The sequence below is a fragment of the Eumetopias jubatus genome, unplaced genomic scaffold (genome assembly GCF_037043125.1).
Source record: "Eumetopias jubatus isolate StellerSeaLion01/CBP00866 unplaced genomic scaffold, mEumJub1_p1.0 scaffold_4, whole genome shotgun sequence".
Classification (NCBI taxonomy): domain Eukaryota; kingdom Metazoa; phylum Chordata; class Mammalia; order Carnivora; family Otariidae; genus Eumetopias; species Eumetopias jubatus.
The window spans coordinates 144,311,176-144,333,251 of NW_028274810.1; the positions used below are offsets into that span (position 1 = coordinate 144,311,176).

Consider the following 22,076-nt stretch of genomic DNA (forward strand, 5'->3'; position numbering starts at 1 on the left):
TAGGGAAAGGAAACCCAAACAGCCCTGTGGTCTCACTGAATTCAAAAAAACACAGTTCAGGCTTCAGGGAGGCAAAGATTACAAAGATCCAGGGTGCAGTATATCCAAGAAGAGGGAGCCAGACGGAGAGAACTCTAAGGATCACCTGAATAGCACTGTATCTGTTAAGGAAATGTAATTCATAGTCAAATCCTTTCTTATAATGAAAACTTGAGGCCCAGATGGCATCAGTGGTGAATTCTGGAAAATATTTAAGGAAGAAATAATACCAATTACACACAAACTTTCCTGGAAAATTCAAGAAGAGAGAGCACTTCCCAACTCATATTCTATGAGGCCAGCATTACCCTATTACCCAAACCAGACATTACAAGAAAACTACAGGCTAATATCTCTCATGATTGTAGACACAAAAATCCTTCATAAAATTCCAGCAATATATAAAAAAGACACAACATGACTAAATAGTGTTTATCCTCGAATGCAAGACTGGTATAATGTTTGAAAACAGAGTACATAATTTACCTTATTAATAGACTATAAAGAAAATCTTACATTCCTCTCAATAAATGCAGGAAAAGCATTTCATAAAATTCTATATCCATTCATGATAAAAATTCTCATCAAGGGGCGCCTGGGTGGCTCAGTCGTTAAGCGTCTGCCTTTGGCTCAGGTTATGATCCCAGTGTCCTGGGATTGAGCCCGGCATTGGGCTCCCACCTCAGCGGGAAGCCTGCTTCTCTCTCTCTCCCTCTCCTACCCCCCTGCTTGTGTTCCCTCTCTCACTGTGTCTCTGTCAAAAAAATAAATAAAGTCTTAAAAAAAAAAATTCTCATCAAACAAGGAATAGAAGGGACCCTCCTCAACCTTATAAAGGGTCACATCATAAAATCTAAAGCCAACATTATACTTAATGGTGAATGGTGAATGATGTCCCCCTAATATTATGAACAAGGCAAGAATATCTGTTCTTATACTTCTATTCAACATTGTACTAGAGGTCCAAGCCTGTGCAATAAGGCAAGTAAAAGAAATAAAAGGCAGCCATCCTGGAAAAGAGGAAGTAAATCTTTCATTATTTGCGGATGACATGATCCTGCATGGAAGAAAATGAATCTACAAAAAAGCTACTAGAACTAATTTGTAAATTTAAGAAGATTGCAGGATACAAAGTCAATATAAAAAGATCAGTCAGGTAACTATAAACTTGCAATGTACAAATAAAACTGGAAATTAAAATTCCACTGATATGAGGTCTCTAGATTAGTCAAACTTACGAAACAGAAAGTGGAATGGTGGTTGCTAGGAGCTGAGGGGAGGGAGAGATGGAGAACTATTGTTTAATGGGTATAGAGTTTCAGTTCTGTACAATAAAAAAAAGTTCTGAAGATTGGCTGCACAACAATATGAATATAACACTAATGAACTGCACACCTAAAAATCTCTGAATATAATAATGTCAATATAACACTAATGAATTGTCCCCTTAAAAATGGTTAAGATGGTAAGTTTTATGTGATATGTATTTTACCACACCAAAAATACATACATACATACATACATACATACGTATATAAAATTTCATAGCTAGGGTGACTTAGAATGAAGAAAAAATTGAAATTAAAAAACATTAACTTTTAATATAGCATAAAATATATTAAATACTTAGGAATAAATTTAACAAAAAATATGCAAGAACTACACACTGAAAATTACAAGACACTGGCACAAAAAATTAAAGAAGACTTAACTGAACAGAAAACATATCATGTTCATGGATCAGAAATTTCACTATTAAGATGTCAGTTATTTTGAAATTGATCCATAAGTTCAACACAATCCCAACCCAAAGACGACCAAGTTATTTTGTAGTAACTGGCAAGCAAAGGACTTAGGAATAGCCAAAATAACTATGAAAAAGGAGAACAAAGTTGGAGGACTTGTACTATCTGATTTTAAGACTTAACCAAAATCAAGAGAATGAGGTTTTAGAGTAAAGAGAGACATTTAGATTAATGAAAGAGAATAGAGAGAGTCCAGAAATAGACCCACACATACATGGTCAGTTGATTTTGGATGATGATGTCAAGAAGTTCAATGGGGAAAGGATAATCTTTCATTAAGTGGTGCTTGAAAACTTGGATATCTATATTATATATATGTGTGTGTGTGTGTACCCCAAAATTAAAACAGTCCTAGACCTAAATTTAAGAGTTAAAACTAGAAACTTTCTAAAAGAATCATATGAAGAACCTTGGGGATCTGGGACTAGACAAAGATTTCCTAAATAGGACACAAAGCACAGACTGTAAAAGAAATATTGATTTCATCAAAATTAAACACCTTTGCTCTTCCAAAGTCACCATACAAAAATGAAAAGGTAATCCGCAAAATATTTTTTTGCAAAACTATTTGCAAAAGATGTGTCTAATGAAACACATGTATGAAAGACATGTATTTTACAACTCAATAAGAACACAAATAATCCAAATTTTTTTTTAATGGGCAAAGTATTTAAAGACTTTTCACAAAAGAAGATATATGGATGGCAAATAAGCACATGAAAAGACACTCAACAAAGTCATTAGAGAAATGGAAATTAAAACCACAATGAGATACCACTGCATACCTAAAAGCTGAAATTAACAAAACTGGCAATACTAAGTGTGAACCAAGATGCAGAGCAACAGGAATTTTTATCCATTACTGGCAGGAATGCCACTTTGGAAAACATTTTGTTCATCAACTGATAAAGTGGATAAACTGTGACATATCCATACAATTCAGTACTACTCAGCAATTAAAAGAAACAAACTATGGACATGCAACAACATAGATGCATCTCAAAAGCATGATGCTAAGTGAAAGAAGACACAAAAGACCACATACTGTATGACTATCTTTATAGGAAAGTCTAAAAAAGACAAATCCATAATGATAGAAAACAGTTCAGGGGTTACGAGGGACCAGGATGTGGGGTCAGCACTGACTGCCACAGGGACACAAGGAAACTTTTCGGGGTAATAGAAATGTTTTAGAGCATAGACAGGTGTCAAAACTCGGTGAAACGTAGACCATTAAATTTTTGTTTGACTGTAAATTACACCTCAATAAAGCTGATTAAAAGAAATCACTAAAGGGCGCCTGGGTGGCTCAGTTGGTTAAGCGACTGCCTTCGGCTCAGGTCATGATCCTGGAGTCCCGGGATCAAGTCCCGCATCGGGCTCCCTGCTCGGCGGGGAGTCTGCTTCTCCCTCTGACCCTCTTCCCTCTCCTGCTCTCTATCTCTCATTCTCTCTCTCTCTGAAATAAATAAATAAAATTAAAAAAAAAAAAGAAAAAAGAAATCACTAAAGATACAGCCCATTAACAAAAGAAGAAATTCAACTGATGGACAAAAAAATTGAATGTTGCTAGTAATCAAACAAATACACGAATTTTTCAGTTATTTAGTTGATTAAAAAATGATTATAGGTTGGCTTAGTCAGTTAAGTGTCTGCCTGCAGCTCAGGTCATAATCCTGGAGTCCTGAGATTGAGCCCCGCGTTGGGCTCCCTGCTCAGCTGGGAGTCTGCTTCTCCCTCTCCCTCTGCCCCTCACCACACCCCCAACCCCCGCCCTACTCATGCTTGCTCACACTCTCTCTCAAATAAATAAATAAATAAATAAAATCTTAAAAAAAATTATTATAGTATCCAGTGAAGAATACCTTAAATGGGCATTCGAATATACTGCTGCTGAAAAGAGAACAAAAGCACAACTTCTCTGAGAACATGGAAATGTGTTTCAACAGCCTTCGAATTATTCACATCCTTTGATCAAGCAACTGGGTTTCCAGTAATTTATGCCGAGGAAATAACCAGGATCGTAGAAAAGAAATTACAAACCAGCATGTTTGTGTAGCACTATTTATAGAAGCTGAGTGAGTGAATTATGTTTCTTTGATAGGACAGTCACTTAAAATACACATGTGGGCGTACAGACACAAACATACACATTCACAATATTCTCCTGGGTTTGAGAAGCAACCAATACTACCTGAGTGAATACCACTAAAAGCCCTTCACTGACAAAAAAGAAAGAAGCCTAGGATTTTAGAAAAGGGAAGGAGACATATATGCAATATGAGAATGTCACAAAAACCAGCGTCAACCTATACCTTTATGTCACCGTCAATTTTTTCCCATTCTTCTGCTGTAAAACTGGATGCTGTTGCTGCAGGTTTATCTTTCCTCAAAGCTCTACTTTCAGGAGCCAAGCCTTTAAGGCGCTTTTCACAAAATTCCGTAAGTTCAGGATAATATCCTTCCTCACCAGACCTTCAAAAAAATTCAGAACTTTGGAGTCACCACTTTATTTAGAGATCAATGTAGATTTGCAGGCTGGGCTCCATGGAGCAGAGGGGTTCTGCAGAGCTCTCCAGGGCTGCCCCTGCACAGGGATGAAGGCTGGGCTGTGCGTGGGCTTCCCACTCACCTTCCTCAACCGGCACAACCTTCATCTCTATGTTAATCTATGGAGTGATGCAATGAAGGAAAAAATGCAGCTCCAAAGATACCAGTTTCCATCACACACTTTGAAAGTTGAATAAACAACATTTTCTCCCCTCTTTAACATGTGTTCATTTTGTTACATAAGGTAATTTTAACTTATAAATGAAAATTCAATATGAGAGACAGGCGGAAACAGACTGGATTTCCTTCCCAAGGAGGAGTTTGTAGCTTTTTTTCCCACAAAGGTATAGGAAGAAAATGGCAGAGGAGTGGTTCAGAACAACACACCTCTAAATTCAACCACTCAAGGAACAGAATTCATTCCTAGAGAGTTGTATGGAGAACTCTGTTGTTTTTGAAGGAAAATCAACCTTTTCCCCTTATAAGTCTGTTTACCTTTAAATTTTTAGAAAAATAGAAAAAAATTCCCATTTTCAAATAAAATTTTCTTGAAAATAAATTCTGGGGGTGCTTGGGTGGCTCAGTTGGTTAAACGTCTGCCTTCAACTCAGGTCATGGTCCCACAGTCCTGGGATGGAGCCCCGGGGTAGGCTCCCTGCTCAGCCGGGAGCCTGCTTCTCCCTCTCCCTCTGCCCTCCATTCATGATCTCTCTCTCACTCTCTATCTCAAATAAACAAATAAAATCTTTAAAAATAAATAAATAAATTCTGAATCAATGCAATATAATTGAATTAGGCTATTCATAGAATTTCTTAGAACCAACAGCGTGTGGCTTTCAAACTCTTCCATCACATAAATGTCACATTTTCTTTATCAGTCCTGACCACATGTAAATGAAAATGTTTTTCTACTGCTGAGAAAAAGGAAAAAATACATGTTTCACTTTCCATTTCAGAAATGGTGAGGTTGACATTGACTGTGTCCAGGCACAAGCAGGGATGCTTAGGGAGGACCGGAGGCTGAAGGTGATGAGACAGAAAAAGGAAAGGACACAGTGATGGGGACGGGGGCCAGAAGACAGAAAACAGGACTACCACCTAACAAAAGGAACGCTACTGATGTCCAGGGAGGAGTAATTCACGCTCCACAAATACTTCCACAATATCAGGCTACTCTCCAAATGAAAACCCCTCAGTACATCCCAAATAGGTGGCACCCATTGGGATGCCCCAGAGCAGTGCTGCTTGAAGTGGGCTCCCTTGACCACCTGCATGTCAGTCAGCCAGGCACTCATTAAAAACACATGTTCCTGGGCCCCACCCCAGGGTTCCTGAAGCAGGGTCCCTGGGAATGGGACCCTCAAATCTGCATTTTTTTAAAGATTTTATTTATTTATTTGTTAGAGAGAGAGAGAAGGTGGGGGAGAGTGAGCAAGAGAGAGTGAGCAAGGGTACAAGCAGGGGGAGCTGCAGGCAGAGGGAGAAGAAGGCTTCCCGCCGAGCAGGGAGCCCGATGCAGGACTGGATCCCAGGGCCCTGGGATCATGACCTGAGCCGAAGGCAGACGCTTAACCGACTGAGCCACCCAGGCGTCCCTCAAATCTGCATTTTTAACAACCACATTTGACCTATATTAAAGTTTGACAGTCACCACTGTGGAGCCCTTACCCAGAGGTCTGGATTCCCTGCTTTCTGGTCCCACCTCATGACCTCCCCACTACCCGCTCCTTGTGACCAGCTCACAGTAAGTCACCACTCACGTCGGCAGATGGTATGGAGCGCGGGGAGTACCAAAGAACTTTATCAACTGGTAGGCTGGTGAGCTAACCTTATTTTCTAATGGCTACTGTCATGGCTACCTTTTCCTAGAAAATGTGGAGGAAGCGAGAAAAATGTCCTCTTGAATACTGATGAGCCTTACGTTGCATGCTGGAAGTAGATCTAGCAGAACCCTCTAAACTAACCACAGGATCAAAACAATTTTGGAACCTTACATGGGAATAAACAAAACAACATAACAATCTCAATATGTGAAACTGTTCTGCAATATTTCTAAGAGTTTCAATTTTCAGAAGGCAACAATATAATTGGTATACTGAAACATAAAATGATTTTTGAATGCTTACCTGAGCACACAAAAAATTTTTTCCAAGTGTTTAACATCTGAACATTTTTCAATATACTTGAAATCCAAATGTTCCACAGGAATTTTAAACGTTTTTGTTGTTCCAAAGCCCCATAATGAGGGATAATCTTTGGCAGTCATGGCTGAAATGTAGCATAGGAAAATATAGTTATGAAGCAAATATATATAGTAATACTGAATTTAGATAGTAGTACCCATCTAAGTATTTCTATAACATTGACTTTTCCTTTCCATGGAAAAAGGAGGTGTGTTTTCTCTAAGGAGGAAGGCTACCCATTTTAAACTCTCTCTCCTTGATAACAACAGTTAACAGTCATGGAACTAAATTACTAAGTACCATACATAGATTACCTCAATCTCCACTTAAGCAAAGTTGAACACAAAGCATGTTGTGGTGCTATAGAATAGGAAAAGAGTTTTCCTCTACTCATGTAGGTTCAGTGCCTGAGACTCCCATATTAAACTGATAAAATACACATTAACAGGAGAAAAGGTTTATTTTATACACTTAATGCATTGGGGGGCGGGGCTTCATAGAAAAGTGAAAACCCAAAGAAACTGTTAGGCCTGGGAGCCTATATACCATTTTAACAAAGGGTGATAAGTTGTGGATAAGTGATTAGACAAAGGAAAAGGGGGTTTGGCTTTTAGGAGAAGGTAAATATATGGGAGAAACCAATGAAAGATAATGGTTTCCTTATTAAGATCTGTTTATGCAGCTTTCTCCTGGTGCTATCTACTATGATGAGGATTGTTCTCCTCCTGGTGTGGAGGCGGGGAGGAGGGGACACCTTTACAAAGGGAAATTTGTGCCCTGCTATTAGGCAGAAAGGGGGAGGGTGAGAATTCTTCCTGTTGTTTTCAGTTTAAAATAATCCTTATGCTTAAATGGCTTATTTGGGGATGGCATATTCTGGTCCCCTTAGGTGCTTAAACTTCCTTTTTTTTTTTTTAAGATTTTATTTATTCATGAGAGACAGAGAGAGAGAGGCAGAGGCAGAAGCAGGCTCCCCACTGAGCAGGGAGCCCGACAGGGGACTCGATCCCAGGACCCTGGGATCATGATCTGAGCCACCCAAGCGCCCTCAAACTGCTTTTTAAGATAGCTTTTAATGTTGATTTCAATGACTTCTACTTCAGCTGTTTGTTCACACCCCAACCATGCTTTGTGATTCAGCACAAATATAAATAACATCCTAACTGTTCTTTACATCACCCTCTCCACCATTCCCTGCTGCCCACTCCCGGCTCTGTTCTAATGACACTGGGCCCATACCTTTCTCATAGCACATATTCTAATTATGTATTTTTGTCTTCCCTTCTAGATTGTGAGATCTTACTTTATTCATCGTCATATATTCAGGACCAACATAAGTAGTGCCTTATACCCTTAAGAAACACTTGCTGAATTGGGAAAAAGGGGGCCTTGGACTGTTTCACTTTAATGATGCTGTTGCTAATGCTGATGATAATAACACCAACAAATACTACACAGCTCTTAATGTGTGCTGGGTACCATCCTAAGAATTTTACATATATTACCTCATTTAATCTTTCAACTACTGTATCAGGTAGGTCTTATTTTAAGTAGAGAGCAGTAATAACAGTTAACAGTTATGCAGCTAAATTACTGTGTGCCATGGATTATTATCTCACATAATCTTCAAAACCACTCTCATGAAGGGTATTAATAATTACTCCCATTTTACAGAAAAGGAAGTGTTTGTGTTTTAAGTAACCTGCTCAAGGTCATATAATTATTTAGTGACTGAGGATTTGAATCTCAGTAGGCAACTGCAGAGCCCACACACTTAGCCATCATACCCAGACTTTTCAAATTGTGGGTGGCAACCCCTGAAATCAATTTAGTGAGCTGCAATTAGCATTGTTTTATAATGAGACACACTAGAACAGGAACAACAACAAAAAAATCTGACTACTTCACATGCCATTACAGTGAATACTGCTTTGTAAAAACTTTTATTTCATGTCTATACAAACAAATGACAAGTGTGAACATAAATGCACATGTTGCAAAATATATTTCTCATCGTGAGTCACTGTCAAAGTGTTTTAAAGACGACTACAGTAAAACACATTGGGTTATAAATTTTAAAACAAGAAGTAGCAATGGGTCTAACTGACCAAAAGTATCTCCTTCAGCATGCCTGCCCTCTGGGAGTCTGGTCATACATCAGACCTCTGCAAAAGAGAAGGCTCTGTCAACTTCTCCATATTCCTGCTAGCTTTGACTGGGGCATGGAACACAGAAGACAGGTCAGCGGCTTTCCGATGAGATCCAGCTGAAAAATGAGATGGTTTTCGCCCTATACTGGCAGGGCCCAGGATGATGATACATTCATCACAAGGATAGCCTTAAGAGTAGAAGTTACTGGAAAGCAACCTGAAGGACTTTTAAATTATTGACGCTGCCCAGAAGAGAATGGGTTGCATTAGGAGAATTTTTCTAAAGAGTTGGCAGATCTTTGATGGGAGAAACTTAAGCATCCAACAGGATTAAAATGGATGATCTCGGATTTGTCTTGCAACCCCTGAGATTTCACGATTTGAATAAAATACAGTGAAAAACATTTTAAATGACAGAGCCATCTCATCTAATCAAATGAATTTCATTCTGCACACTGGTTTAACATTTCTCTGAAAATCCTTTTTGAAAACTTTGTTTGGGGTTTTTTTCCCCCCCAGTGGGAGGCACATTTCAAGACTCCTAAATGTTAACTCTCAAGTTCCAAAAATATCATACAACAGTTTATTTGCTCTCATTAACCCTCCCACATCCGGTTGGAATTTCTTTGATTAGGAAAATCCTTGATTCTAGTTGGATTTAATCTCTTCGTCATCCTGATCCACATCCATTTCCCATATCCTAATCAGCTGATAGGAATACCTCCAGCGGAAACTGAGATGGTTAAGTAACACGAAAACCTGTTTTCCTCCCCCAGGCACATTCTCTCCACAACCACAGGGTCGAGCGCCCCCTGCAGGCGGAGGTCGAAAGGAAATGGCTCCCTTAGCCGTAGCAACGGTTTCTGTGTACAGCGCCGCCGAAAGCGGCAGGGGTCAGGGGCCGGCCGGGAACCCAGAGCTCTACAGTCAACCCAACGGTCAGGGGGCACTTTAGGACCCTCTGAAATTGCTCCCCACTCCCCGGCTTTGGTCTCCAGGACTAGTCGCCGCCGGCCGACCCCGGCAACCCCCGTGTTGGGACCCTGTCCCAACATCCGCCACCCTCCACCACAGTAAACTAAAGCCCCCAGTTTCTTCATCCCATAACCGGCTCCCTCAGTCGAGTCCGACCGTGTATTTGCTTCTCGGGGCCCGCTTTTCACCCCAGCTCCCGAAGGGAACTGCGATGGGAGATGTAATTTACTCCTGGCCGGCAGGTACTCACCTGGTTCCCAGACGCCACTCCGCGCCGCGGACGTGACCAAGGCACACTTTACCACCGACGCCTCAGCCCCCACCGGTGAGAGGCTGACCGCCGGGGGCGGGACCACAGCCTCTGTGGATGATTGGAGGGCCCTCGACATGCTACCTCGCTGATAGGCCTCACAGCCCAGCCTCACCCGCACAGAGGACCCGTTTTCCATCGAGTTAAAACGCCGTTACTGTTCTGGATTGTTATACTACCCGCAAGATAAATTGATAACTACTCCAACTTAATTATAGAAATATAATTAAACGTTCAGAATATCTACAATGCAACCCAGACTTAGCTCCTTCCCTTTACATAGAAAAGTAAATGAAAGACAAGATTCCCTCTTCCTTTGTATGCATTCAACATCTTCGGAGTGCTGGTTATGAGACACCGTACTGGGCACTGGGATACAAAGGCAAATAAGACGTAATACAGTTCATATGAATAAAACAGTAGAGATTGCTGGGGGAATGTATTTTACAATTTCAGATTAATGTCTGGTACATAATAGGAACTCAATAATGTATTTTCCTTCCCTTTGCACTTAAATTAGATCTAGTCCTTTAAGCAGTCACTGGTAGTGGTAAAAACACTGATAGCGGTAAAACTTCTGAAAATTTGACTATATTTTTATTATTTCCATTGCCAATGCCAGAGAATGCTAAATTTGCACCTTTATAGGCACAGATTTGAATTTTAGAGTAATCCTTAGTTTGCTTTGTCAGCATCACATGCCCCAGTCCATGTAAAGTCACGTCACACCTCATTCCAGCCAGCAAACTTCACTCAAAACTATGTCCTAGGTTTAAAACACTGACTACTGTAACTTGACATCGTTTTACTTCCAGCACAGGAGGAAATCCTTTAAATATTTGGGGAAATAGTTGTAATTCCACATACTCTGTAATTTTCTTTTCATTCATACTCAATATTTTGTTCTGGTTATAATTATGTATATATACATTTATGCTTAATTAAAAAGTAGGGTAAAAAGCAACTTGAAGGGGATGGACTATGCAGGCAAATGAAAATTATCACTATCATCTTCATAGAGGTAAGACACTGCATCCAAGAAACAAGGATAGGTGTGTGTTAGTTTTTCTTCGAATGTATACATTCCAATACACATTCAAATATACAAAGAAAAAATAAGCTTATAGAAATTAAAATTACACCAGAAATGAAAATCCCAATATATGGATTAGAAAGTAAAATTAAAGAAATCTTCCAAAGAGCAAAGGAAAAAAAAAAAAAGGAAAAGGAAAGATGAGAAAGGTCAATGAAGTCTAACATTTGTTTAAAAAAGATCTGGAAAAAAGAGAATATTGAAGGTAGGAAGTTATTAAACAATTCAAGAAGGGCCGCCTGGATGGCTCAATTGGTTGACATCCTACTCTTGGTTTCAGGGCAGGTGGTGATCTCATGGGCCCTGAGATCCTGCCCAGCATAGAGCTTTGTGCTCAGCCAGGAGTCAGTCTTAAGATTTTCTTTCTGCACACTCATGCACTCGCTCTTTTAAATAAAAAATAATTCAAGAAAATTTCCCAGAATTGAAGAGCTTGACTTTCCAGATTAAAAGGACCCACCAAGTGCCCAGAACAGTGGAAAACAGCCCCATGCTAAGGCACATACTGTAAAATTTCAGTACACTGGCAAAGAGAATCCTACATTTCCAGAGAAAAAATGAAAAAGAATTAGGAATAAGAATCTCAACAATAATACTGGGGAGATGGATGGGGGCACCTGGGTGGCTCAGTCAGTTAAGAATCTGCCTTTGGCTCAGGTCATGATCCCAGGGTTCTGGGATCAAGCCCCACATTGGCCTCCCTGCTCAGCGGGGAGTCGGCTTCTCCCTCTCCCTCTGCCCCTCCCACTTCAGTGCACCCCCCCCCCCCCCACACACCTCCCGTGCATTCGAGCATGCTCTTTCAAAGAAGTAAAATCTTTAAAAAAAAATACTGGAAGCCAGGAGACTATGAAACAATCCTTCAGAATTCTGATGCTGGTTAAGAACAACACAAAAGGTCATTTCAGGCAGAGAGAAAAGCATGAGAAAGGCACAGGTAAGAAAGAAAGGAGTTACCTGCTTAAAGAACTGCAAACATCTCCTTAGAACCAAAAGATTAAGTGAGAGGTGGGTTGAAGTGGTGACAGAGAAAGAAAAGGAGTCAAATATACTCTTCCAATACTTTTGGCTTTATCAAAATGGAGAGCCACTGAGGATTTTCAGCAGGGCAGTGCCATGAAATCTGTATTCCTGAAACAGCAATCTGAAAAGGATGGAGACAGCAAGGCTGGAAGCTGGGAGACTGATCTTGAAACTAATCATGTGTGGAAAATAATCCAGCAATGGTGAGAATAATAAACACTGATTAGGCTAAGAGTTTTTATGGATTCATTTTATTTTGCAACTAACCTATGAGGTGGGTGCTATTATTTCATGCCTACCTTACAAATGAGGAAAGTGAACCCTGGTGAAGTCACACGGACTGTTAACAAAAGACACTGTGGCTATTTGAACCCCAAGCCTTTCACTTAAGTCCGTATTGTTTACTGAGCTCTTAAAATGATAGCCAATCCATCAATAAGTCCAGTTAGCTCAACTTCAAAATGTTATCTTACAACCAGCCACTTCTTAGTCCCTCCACTGCTACCACTCTGGCCTGCCATCATCATCGTTATCCTGAACTATTACAGGTGGTCCTTAACTGGGTTCCCCATCCATCACCCATCCCTACATTATCCATTCTCACAGAACAGCTCAAGTAATTTTTTTTTTTTTAAAGATTTTATTTATTTGACAGAGAGAGACACAGCAAGAGAGGGAACACAAGCAGGGGGAGTGGGAGAAGGAAAAGCAGGCTTCCCACGGAACAGGGAGCCCGACGCAGGGCTTGATCCCGGGACCCTGGGATCATGACCTGAGCCGAAAACAGACGCTTAACAATTGAGCCACCCAGGCGCCCACAGCTCAAGTAATCTAGTCTTAAATCATGTTACTGTCCTGTTTACTCCCATCACGAGACCATAAATAAGCAGGCCTCTGCCTACCTCAAAAGTTTGAGCCACATGGGCTTCATTCTAAAGTGGGAACATCCACCCCTGAGACATTACAATGGCTATTTCCTCAATTTCAGGAATGCTCCTTCCCCTTGTCTTACTATCTCATCCTTCAGCCCTCTGTTCAAATAACCACTCCCTCTTGACTAATTTTCTACACAGAACTTATTCTAGGAAGGGTGGGAATATCAATGTATTTGTATATGTGAGGAGGCAACTTGTTTTTACATCTTCTCAACTTATATAATTTAGTCTTAAGACTGGCCTTTTTTTTTTTTTTTAATTTTTAAGTAATCTCTACACCCAACATGGGGCTCAAACTCACAATCCCGAGGATCAAGAGTTGCTTGCTCTACTGACTAAGCCAGCCAGACACTCCTAAGACTGGCTTTTTTTTTTTTTTTTTTTGGCAGACACACACACACACACAGAGACAAACACAGCGGAGGGTGAGGTGTGCAGAGGATCTGGAGATCATGACCTGAGCCAAAGGCAGACACTTAACCCTCTGAGCCACCCAGGCACTGAGGTGTGCAGAGGGAGAGAGAATCTTCATCTCACAACCCTGGGTTCATGACCTGAGCCAAAATCAAGAGTCCAACGCTTAAATGACTGAGCCACCAAGGAGGCCCAAGATTGGCCATTTCTGATTTCATCTACTATTTTTACATTTTTCACAACTTTAATCTCTGAAGATAACTTCAGAGCCTCAAAGCACCATACTGACCATCATAAATTCCTCCACTTTGACAATGAAGCTACAGTTAAAAGAAATGAACTGGCTAGTCACTGAGTAGCAGGGCTGGATTTGAATCAATTTCCATGCTTTTCTCATGGACACGCATGTCCATAGTCATTGGTAAATAGTTTAAGTACGGGACAAGTTAGGTGGTAACTCTAAGTTCAGATTTACTGGTATTTATACTTACAGAACACTTCTTGAAAGTCTTTTTTTTTTTTAAGATTTGTTTTTATTACTGAGAGAGACTGTGTGTGCAGAGGGGAGGGGTAGAGGGAGAGGGACAGAGTCTCTGCTTTCAGTGCAAAGCCTGACACCGGGCTCGAGCCCACAACACTGAGATCATGACCTGAGCTGAAACTAAGACTCGAACACTTAACCGACTATGCCACCCAGGCACCCCCAAAACCATCTTTTAAAGCAATTTTATATCCATTTTACCTTTTTTTCTTAAAACTGTCCAGGGAGGCAAGAGGTAAAATGGCTTCCATTTTTATAGATGTAAGGGACACAAAGAGGTGACTGGTTGAAATGCTGGTCTTAAGTTCCAGTGGTATTGCTTTTTCCATTAAACCACTGTCTAGTTAACCAAATAATATTTCAATTAAATTAATGATACATAAAAGAACTATGATAAAATCAAAACAGCTAAGAGCAACATTATCCGAAGTGTTAGGATTTTAGGGAACTGTCCTATCATATTTATTGGGACTCTTTGTCTGGAAAAGACAAGGTCAAGAAGGAACAGAGCAGAATTACAAAATTATGAAAGGTATGGCTAAAGGAAAACCTGGACCTAGGAAGCACTCTTTAAAAACTTGAGCATGGGGCGCCTGGGTGGCTCAGATGGTTAAGCGTCTGCCTTCAGCTCAGGTCATGATCCCAGGGTCCTGGGATCGAGTCCCACATCAGGCTCCCTGCTCCTTGGGAGCCTGCTTCTCCCTCTGCTTCTCTCTCTCTCTCTGTCTCTCATGAATAAATAAATAAAATCTTTAAAAATAAAAATAAAAATAAAAAAAATAAAATAAAAATTTGAGCATGGGGGGCGCCTGGGTGGCTCAGTTGTTAAGCGTCTGCCTTCAGCTCAAGTCATGATCTCAGGGTGCTGGGATCGAGCCCTACATCGGGCTCCCTGCTCAACGGGAAGCCTGCTTCTCCCTCTCCCACTCCCCCTGCTTGTGTTCCCTCTCTCTGACCAATAAATAAAATCTTTAAAAAATAAATAAAAATTTGAGCATGGTAGTACTTTGTATAGCACTTAAAAAACTTATAGCACTAAGTATTCAAGCATGGTAATAGAAATATAGGTGCTTTGGGTGCGTGGGTGGCTCAGTTGGTTAAGCGACTGCCTTCGGCTCAGGTCATGATCCTGGAGTTCCAGGATCGAGTCCCGCATCGGGCTCCCTGCTCAGCAGGGAGTCTGCTTCTCCCTCTAACCCTCTCTCCTCTCATGTGCGCTCTCTCTCTCTCATTCTCTCTCTCAAATAAATAAATAAAAAAACTTAAAAAAAAAAAAGAAATATAGGTGCTTTTTTAAAATGGCACAGTTAATTTTTTGAATGTCAGAGACACACATAGCTATTAGTGAAGATGGAATATATCTACTCTTCAAAGTGAATGTCAGATGACATCCCATAATGATGGAATCCTGGAACAAATGGGAGTATCCGAGTATCCATATCCCTAAGATCAAGGCAAAAGTTTTAAACATTTATCCATAGGTCAGTGTGAACAAGTCCCTATATACATATACATATATATATATACACACATATATACACATATATATATTTATATATCCTGAAAGCAGAATTTTTTACCTTAATGATTATACCTCAGAAACTACACCTGCCTTAATAATCTGCTTCATCCACTTTACTTAGGGTTGATTTTGCCTTACAGATGCAACCATTAAAGTTTCTTTTTCTCACCCAAGATTTAAAATATAGTCAAGCCTTTGGGGCGCGTGGGTGGCTCAGTCATTAAGCATCTGCCTTCCGCTCAGTCATGATCCCAGGGTCCTGGGATCGAGCCCTGCATCGGGCTCTCTGCTCAGCGGGAAGCCTGCTTCTCCCTCTCCCACTCCCCTTGCTTGTGTTCCCTCTCTCGCTGTCTCTCTTTCTCTGTCAATTAAATAAATAAAATCTTTAAAAAATATATATATATAGTCAAGCCTTATATATATATACAGAAGGCCTAACATCAAGTAAAAATGAAAAATTTAACTCAAAATAATGCATGCAAGCTAAGTACATTGGTATACTCAATACAAAATAATGCTGGAGAGTTTACAAAGTTGGTGATGTAAAACAGTAGTTTCCAAGGAACTTACTAAATCAGACCTTCACAAGGCCCTAGAAAACTTCATTTTTAACAAGAATCCCAAAAGATTCTAGGCCTTAATTAAAAGTGTGGTTTAGGGAAGCACTTTAAACTTTCACTCTGTGTCAGATTACATATACAATAAAAGTAAATTATAAATCATGTAATTGAACAAAAAATTTTTCTTTATAGGAACTATTAAATAGATATCTAAATACAAGATGGATTTTAAAATGAAATGTTATTTGTATTTGTAAAGATATGTACACTAATCAAAAGCTATACAACATTAACACCAAATCCAAATCCAACTGAAGATAATCCTCTGAATTCCATGTTTCATCGAGCATCAAAAACCACCACTGTATTAAAATGAGTTAAGGAGAAAAACATATTTAAAAATTACATGAAAGATTTAACACTTCCAAGTCACTTTCTCTTTGCAATAAGCTAGTTATTTAGCTACAATGCACAAAAGAATGGAACTCAGCATTTACTATGACAATTGGAAATAAAAAAGTTTCAGTTTTTATTAGTCCCCTTTCCATGACACAAAAGACCAATGCACCAAAAAACACTGAAACCATGCTAGCAAGGTAACTTACTGGTTTAAAAAATACTGTAATTGTATTATTAGTTACCATGTAACAATGTACTTTCAGTCTTTTGGCTAATTTGTAAGCCTCACTTTATCCAGTAAGTAGCATTCATACACAGTATTTGTATTTCTCCTTGTATAATTTAGTTTGTCCATAAACTCAAAACTCAAGGACTATAAGTAAAATAAGTTAAATACCAATCCTGAAAAACAGACTTATGAGAACTAAAATCAACTAGTACTTAAATATTTAGTATATGCCTCTTCACTGGATTTTTATTATGAAAATAAAAATAAAATGATTATGAAAATCCTAATCATGCCTTTTTGGTAAGTAGTCTAAAAGTTATTACCTTTTTTTTATCAGAAATTAGTCTTTGACTAATAACCCAAGCATTATTCTTCACTTCCACCTACTTCATATTTAGCAAGTTACAAGGATACATCTTTTAGTCCTTTTCTTGTACATTATTCTGTATCCACATTCTCTGCATCTGATTGGATCCCTGGATTTTATTTCATTTTCTGTGTGACATTCTAAAAAAGAAAGCATGGTCATTCAATGCCTAAAGGGCAAACAGGACAGACAAGCAAATTATCTTAACTGTATTTTTCACCCAAAGCATTAAAATGTACTCAATCTCAAGAGTATGGTGCTATAACCACGTTGAAAAGAAAACCACAGGCCCCAAATGGCCTCACTTAGGTTAAGATGCCAAGTCCGTAAACCTAGTAAACCAAGACTTAACACTTAACCTAACTGCAGTTTCAACCATGCAGAAATATAACCCCTGACCAGTCAATATGGGAATTTCCTTGTCAGCATTAGGAAATTTACTGTTTTTTGGTTCCTCTTAGAAAGGCGACCTTACCTATAACAATGGAGTCTTTGCTAATCATTTCCTTTTTTCCACTCCTCTCTACCTTTAAAAACCTTTCCTTTTCTGTAGCCTTTTGGAGCTCCCATCTACTTGCTAGACAGGATGCTGCCTGATTCATGAATCCATTAATAAAGCCTATTACACCTTTAAAATGTACTCAGTTGAACTTTTATTATTTAACAACAATATACTAAGGAGGAAAGAAAAAAGTTATGGGCAGTGCACTTTTTCTTGGAGAGAAAACGAATTCTTAATGAGCTGTTTTTTTTTTTTTACAGTTGCTAGTATTCTGCTTTATAACTTTAAAAGATGACTCATTCAAGACAAAGTTAAATGTAATTATTTCAAAACTCTGAAGTAAAACACTCCTACTTTATGTAAGTTCTATCCTTACCTCCGCAGATATATATCATCGGCTGCTGCTTCGGGGGCTGAACGTCCTTTTGGGTGTCCATTGATAGTCCCTGCAATCACAGACTTAAATCTTGAATATCTCAAAAGGGCTCCTCACAAATCCAACCAGGCCTCATTTTTCTCAGGAAAACCTAAGAGTCCCAATTCCTAACGTGTATTTTTTCCAAACCCTATGGGTAGAGCTAAAGGACGGAACAAAAACACAACGTATTGCGCACTTACCCCCAAACTAGACACAGTAACATTTTACACATGTCATTTTAATCTTTACAACAATCGTAGGAGTTATTACCCTTACTTTACAGATGAAGAAACCCAGCCCTGTAGAAGTCAATTTGCGTAGGGTTATTCAGCTACTAAGAGGTAGGGGCACTGGGATCTGACTGCAAAGCTCGCGTTCCCATTTAACAGAAGTCCTACTCTTCCAAAATTCAGCAGAAGGCAGTAAATTATATCCCTCAACAAGCGAACATGCGAACCGAAAATAAGGGGAGAATAACTCCCCAAAGCCAAACAGCTAAACTGAACGAAACCGGGCAAAGGATTAACACCATCCACTCAATCCGCAGCTTCTCCCAATTCTAACCCCAGGGTTTTACCAGTTTGGGTCCAAACACCCACCTGTAAATACAGCCAGCCAATTCCCTACCCACGTAGCCCCCAGACACTCCGTACTCTGAAGTTCGCGGCGGATTATGGCTCCTCGTTGTGTCTCAACCAACTTCCGGCGCTGGCATATGACGCCTGTAGTCCCCGCCTCTTCCGCCCCCGGGCGTGGCCGAGGAACCCGGATTGTACACAAGCGGTAAAGCCGGGAATTTTGTTATGTTAGGCTCTGTGGAGAAGAATTCGTGTTTCGCCCCAGCTTATCTCATTTTTCAGGATAGCAAAGCATTTCAATAGTTCCTCAAATCGAAGAGAGTCTGCTTTTCTGACTAATGAAGTTAGTGGAAAGTACACTTTTCCAGGAGGGCTGAGGGTTAGGAGAGAGCGAAATGACAAGTGCCCCCGGAATCCTAGGCTAACCGTTACTCGGAGGAACACAGAAGCAGCGACTGCATCACTGATTTTCACTTTAAAAAGCACTTTTCAGATTATGTTTTTCCTATTGTTTGATACCTGTGCTGGGCCAGTGGAGCATCCATCCCCTATCCTTCACATAATTTCATTTTTGCTTTTTGAAACTTTCGTAGGCTCCTGTTTTCCCTCTGACCCACTCCTTTTACTTGTTTTAAAGCAAAGGCTGGGGGCGCCAACTCTTGGTTTGGGGTTTGTTTATTTTTTTAAGATTTTATTTATTCGAGAGAGAGAGAGAGAGGCGGAGGGAGAAGCAGGCTCCCCAAGGAGCAGGGAGCCCGATTCGGAACTAGATCCCAGAACCCTGGGATCATGACCCGAGCCACCCAGGCGCCCCCAACTCTTGGTTTCTGCTCAGGTCGTGATCTCCGGGTCCTGGGATGGAGCCCCGCATCAGGCTCTGCACTCAAGCGTGGAGTCTGAGATTCTCTCTCTCCCTTTCCCTCTGTCCCTCTCACTCGTGCTGTCTCTCTCTCTCTAAAATACATTTTTTAAAAAAGCAAAGGCGGTATAAAGGCAGCTACATAAATTAATTCCACTTAAAACTAAAGGATATTGGTAGCAGTCACTACCCATTGATTGACCTTCCTTCCATCTCATGTATTCCTCCCTAGATGAAACAAAAGGATCTGCGCAGTGGAGGTGTGTTTTTTGAAAGATCAAAATCAGTGAGATTAATAGCAATTGGGTTCACAGCATTGACATTCGTTTGCTTCTTTCACAGCAGGTTTTCACTTACATCAGAAGGAAGAAGAAAATGAATTAAAATTTAGAAAATAGTTGTTAATAATGATTATACTTAAGCAGAGAAACAGGTTTCTTTCACCCCAACATGTCTTTGATTTCTTATTAAGCAGAATATTCTGCTTTCCTGTCTTCCATCCAGCAGTTTGACAATGGAAGATTTTATTTATACACAGAACAGCCTATTTACACCCCCAGATCGGGTATGTACACAGCGATACAGGAGACATTTGCTTCCATGGCGGGCACTGTATAAATTAAGATCATAAATATGAGGGTAAGCCCCACCCGAAGGCTAAAACCTTTTCCCCAAGACTCCCCAGGACCACCCCCCCCCCAACAGCCACAGCGGGGTCGGGTTGGGCCAGGCTTCACCTTTCACTTCCAGAAGTTCAAACTGATCGTACCTTTACAGACCAGGTTGGGAGATTTAACTTGATCTTCCTGGTCTTCCTGGCTGCCAATTTTTTAATTTCCAGGGAAACATAATGGATTTTCTTGCTTCTTCTTTCACAGACAGGCCAACATACAGCATAAATATTTTGACCATTAGCTTACAAACTACCTCCCCTCTCAGCCAAAGAGAAGAGAGTAATGCAACAGAATAGTCAAAATAAGCTTTCCTACAACAATTACTAGATAAAACTGTTGTTATAAGAGAAAGATGATGGAGGGGCGCCTTGGTGGCTTAGTCGGTAAGCATCTTGCCTTCGGCTCAGGTCATGATCCCAGGGTCCTGGGACTGAGCCCCACATCGGGCTCCTTGCTCAGCAGGAAGCCTGCTTCTCCCTCTCCCACTCCCCCTGCTTGTGTTCCCTCTCTTGTGGTCTCTCTGTCAAATAAATAAATAAAATCTTTTTAAAAAAGAGAAAGATGATGGAGTGGTATAAAGTATAACTTTAATCATTGCACACTTTACTGGATTCTGACTCTCCAGTTGATGTATCAAAAGGATTCTGGCACATAATAGTCTATGGAGATCAGAATGGATCGCAAAAGCAGGATAGAAATGAGTCCTAGGACCCTGTGGAAGGGTAGAGTAATTGCAAGTGATATCAAGGAGATCCAGAATTTCAGCAAAAGTCCATGTTGATGCTAGTTCTCAATCCAACACCCTCTTTCCTATCAGCAGGAACCAATAGTTTTAGAATCAGTATGGAGCATGGTCAATGTAAACTATTATCATTGGTAACAGCTAACTTTTCTTGAGCACTTACCATGTGCAGATATCACTCCATTGCCCTCTCCTAATGAGGGCAGATGTCTTGTTATCTTGGATACTAGTGCTTTTAATTCCTTAAAATATGGTTATGGAGATGCAAGTTGCTTTTTTCCTCCCTGAATCTCTGTTTTTCATATTCCTTGATCTTATTCTTTTAAGTATATCTGCATAGCTTTAGTCATCGTGATTGGAAAAGTCTTTCATTATGTTTTGCTGGATGGTCCCCAAAAGAATTAGATCTTGTGGAAAACAGATGGGTTTTAGAATTCTGAGGTCAGTAATGGGATGACATCCAATCCAGAAAAGGAAGCAAAAAGGCCAAAGACCATGGTGGGTAAATAGAAAAAAAAAAGAATAGGAGAATATAGCTCAGTGGTTTGTATTTGGGGTATATGAGTAAAGCCAGGACAAGCTACATATAACTAGGTTCCTTTTTGCCTTTTCAGTGGGGGGGGGGAGTAAAAATTATTCTTATGATAGAAGGGAGTTATGTTATACTTTTGCGGTCTTCAGTCATAATAAAATAAAGAAAAATAAATTAACTAGATAAAGAGAAAAGAGCAATGTTTAAATTATGTTTGGGATTTTGTGGATTTTTTAAACCATAGGCAAAATCCCCTGCCCTGTTTATGTTATAGTGGGAGTGAGGATCAGACATTAAACTAGATAAGTAATATGACATTTTAATTTTTATTTACTTTTTCTAAGGATTTTATTTATTTGTCAGAGAGTGCACAAGCAGGGTGAGCGGCAGGCAGAGGGAGAAGAGGCTTCCCGCTGAGCAAGGAACCCGAGTACTCGATCCTAGGACCCTGGGATCATGACCTGAGCTGAAGACAGATGCTTAACCGACTGAGCCACCCAGGCATCCCAGTAAAATGACATTTTTAGAAGGTGATAAACTACATGGAGAAAATTCAGCAAAGAAGGAGGATTGCAAATGCTATGGTGGGGGGAAGGGCAAAATGGCTGTAACAGAGATTTCTTTGAAGAGCTAGAGAGGGCACTACTCACTCTATCTGGGTACGTGTGGGTGTCTT

General features: G+C 40.1%; 2 protein-coding genes across 2 annotated transcripts in view; both read right to left on the bottom strand.

The window, feature by feature from the left end:
* The window catches only part of SPAG1 (sperm associated antigen 1), a 65,392-nt gene extending 56,619 nt beyond the window's left edge, over positions 1-8,773 (bottom strand). Inside the window, exons 1-3 of the mRNA XM_028110327.2 lie at positions 8,686-8,773; positions 6,521-6,662; positions 4,160-4,319 (exon numbers count right to left, since the gene is read on the bottom strand). Of these exons, the coding sequence (XP_027966128.1) occupies positions 4,160-4,319; positions 6,521-6,662; positions 8,686-8,731 (348 nt within the window). The 5' untranslated portion in view covers positions 8,732-8,773. The remainder of the gene's footprint in view (positions 1-4,159; positions 4,320-6,520; positions 6,663-8,685) is intronic.
* A 5,211-nt stretch (positions 8,774-13,984) lies between these two features.
* POLR2K (RNA polymerase II, I and III subunit K) lies at positions 13,985-18,704 on the bottom strand. Its single transcript, XM_028110962.2, has 4 exons — positions 18,615-18,704; positions 17,974-18,043; positions 17,143-17,235; positions 13,985-16,462 (listed from the first exon to the last, which is right to left on the bottom strand). Exons 2-4 carry the CDS (start codon positions 18,032-18,034, stop codon positions 16,440-16,442), a joined length of 177 nt encoding a protein of 58 aa, XP_027966763.1. The 5' UTR covers positions 18,035-18,043; positions 18,615-18,704; the 3' UTR covers positions 13,985-16,439.
* Positions 18,705-22,076: the final 3,372 nt, after the last annotated feature.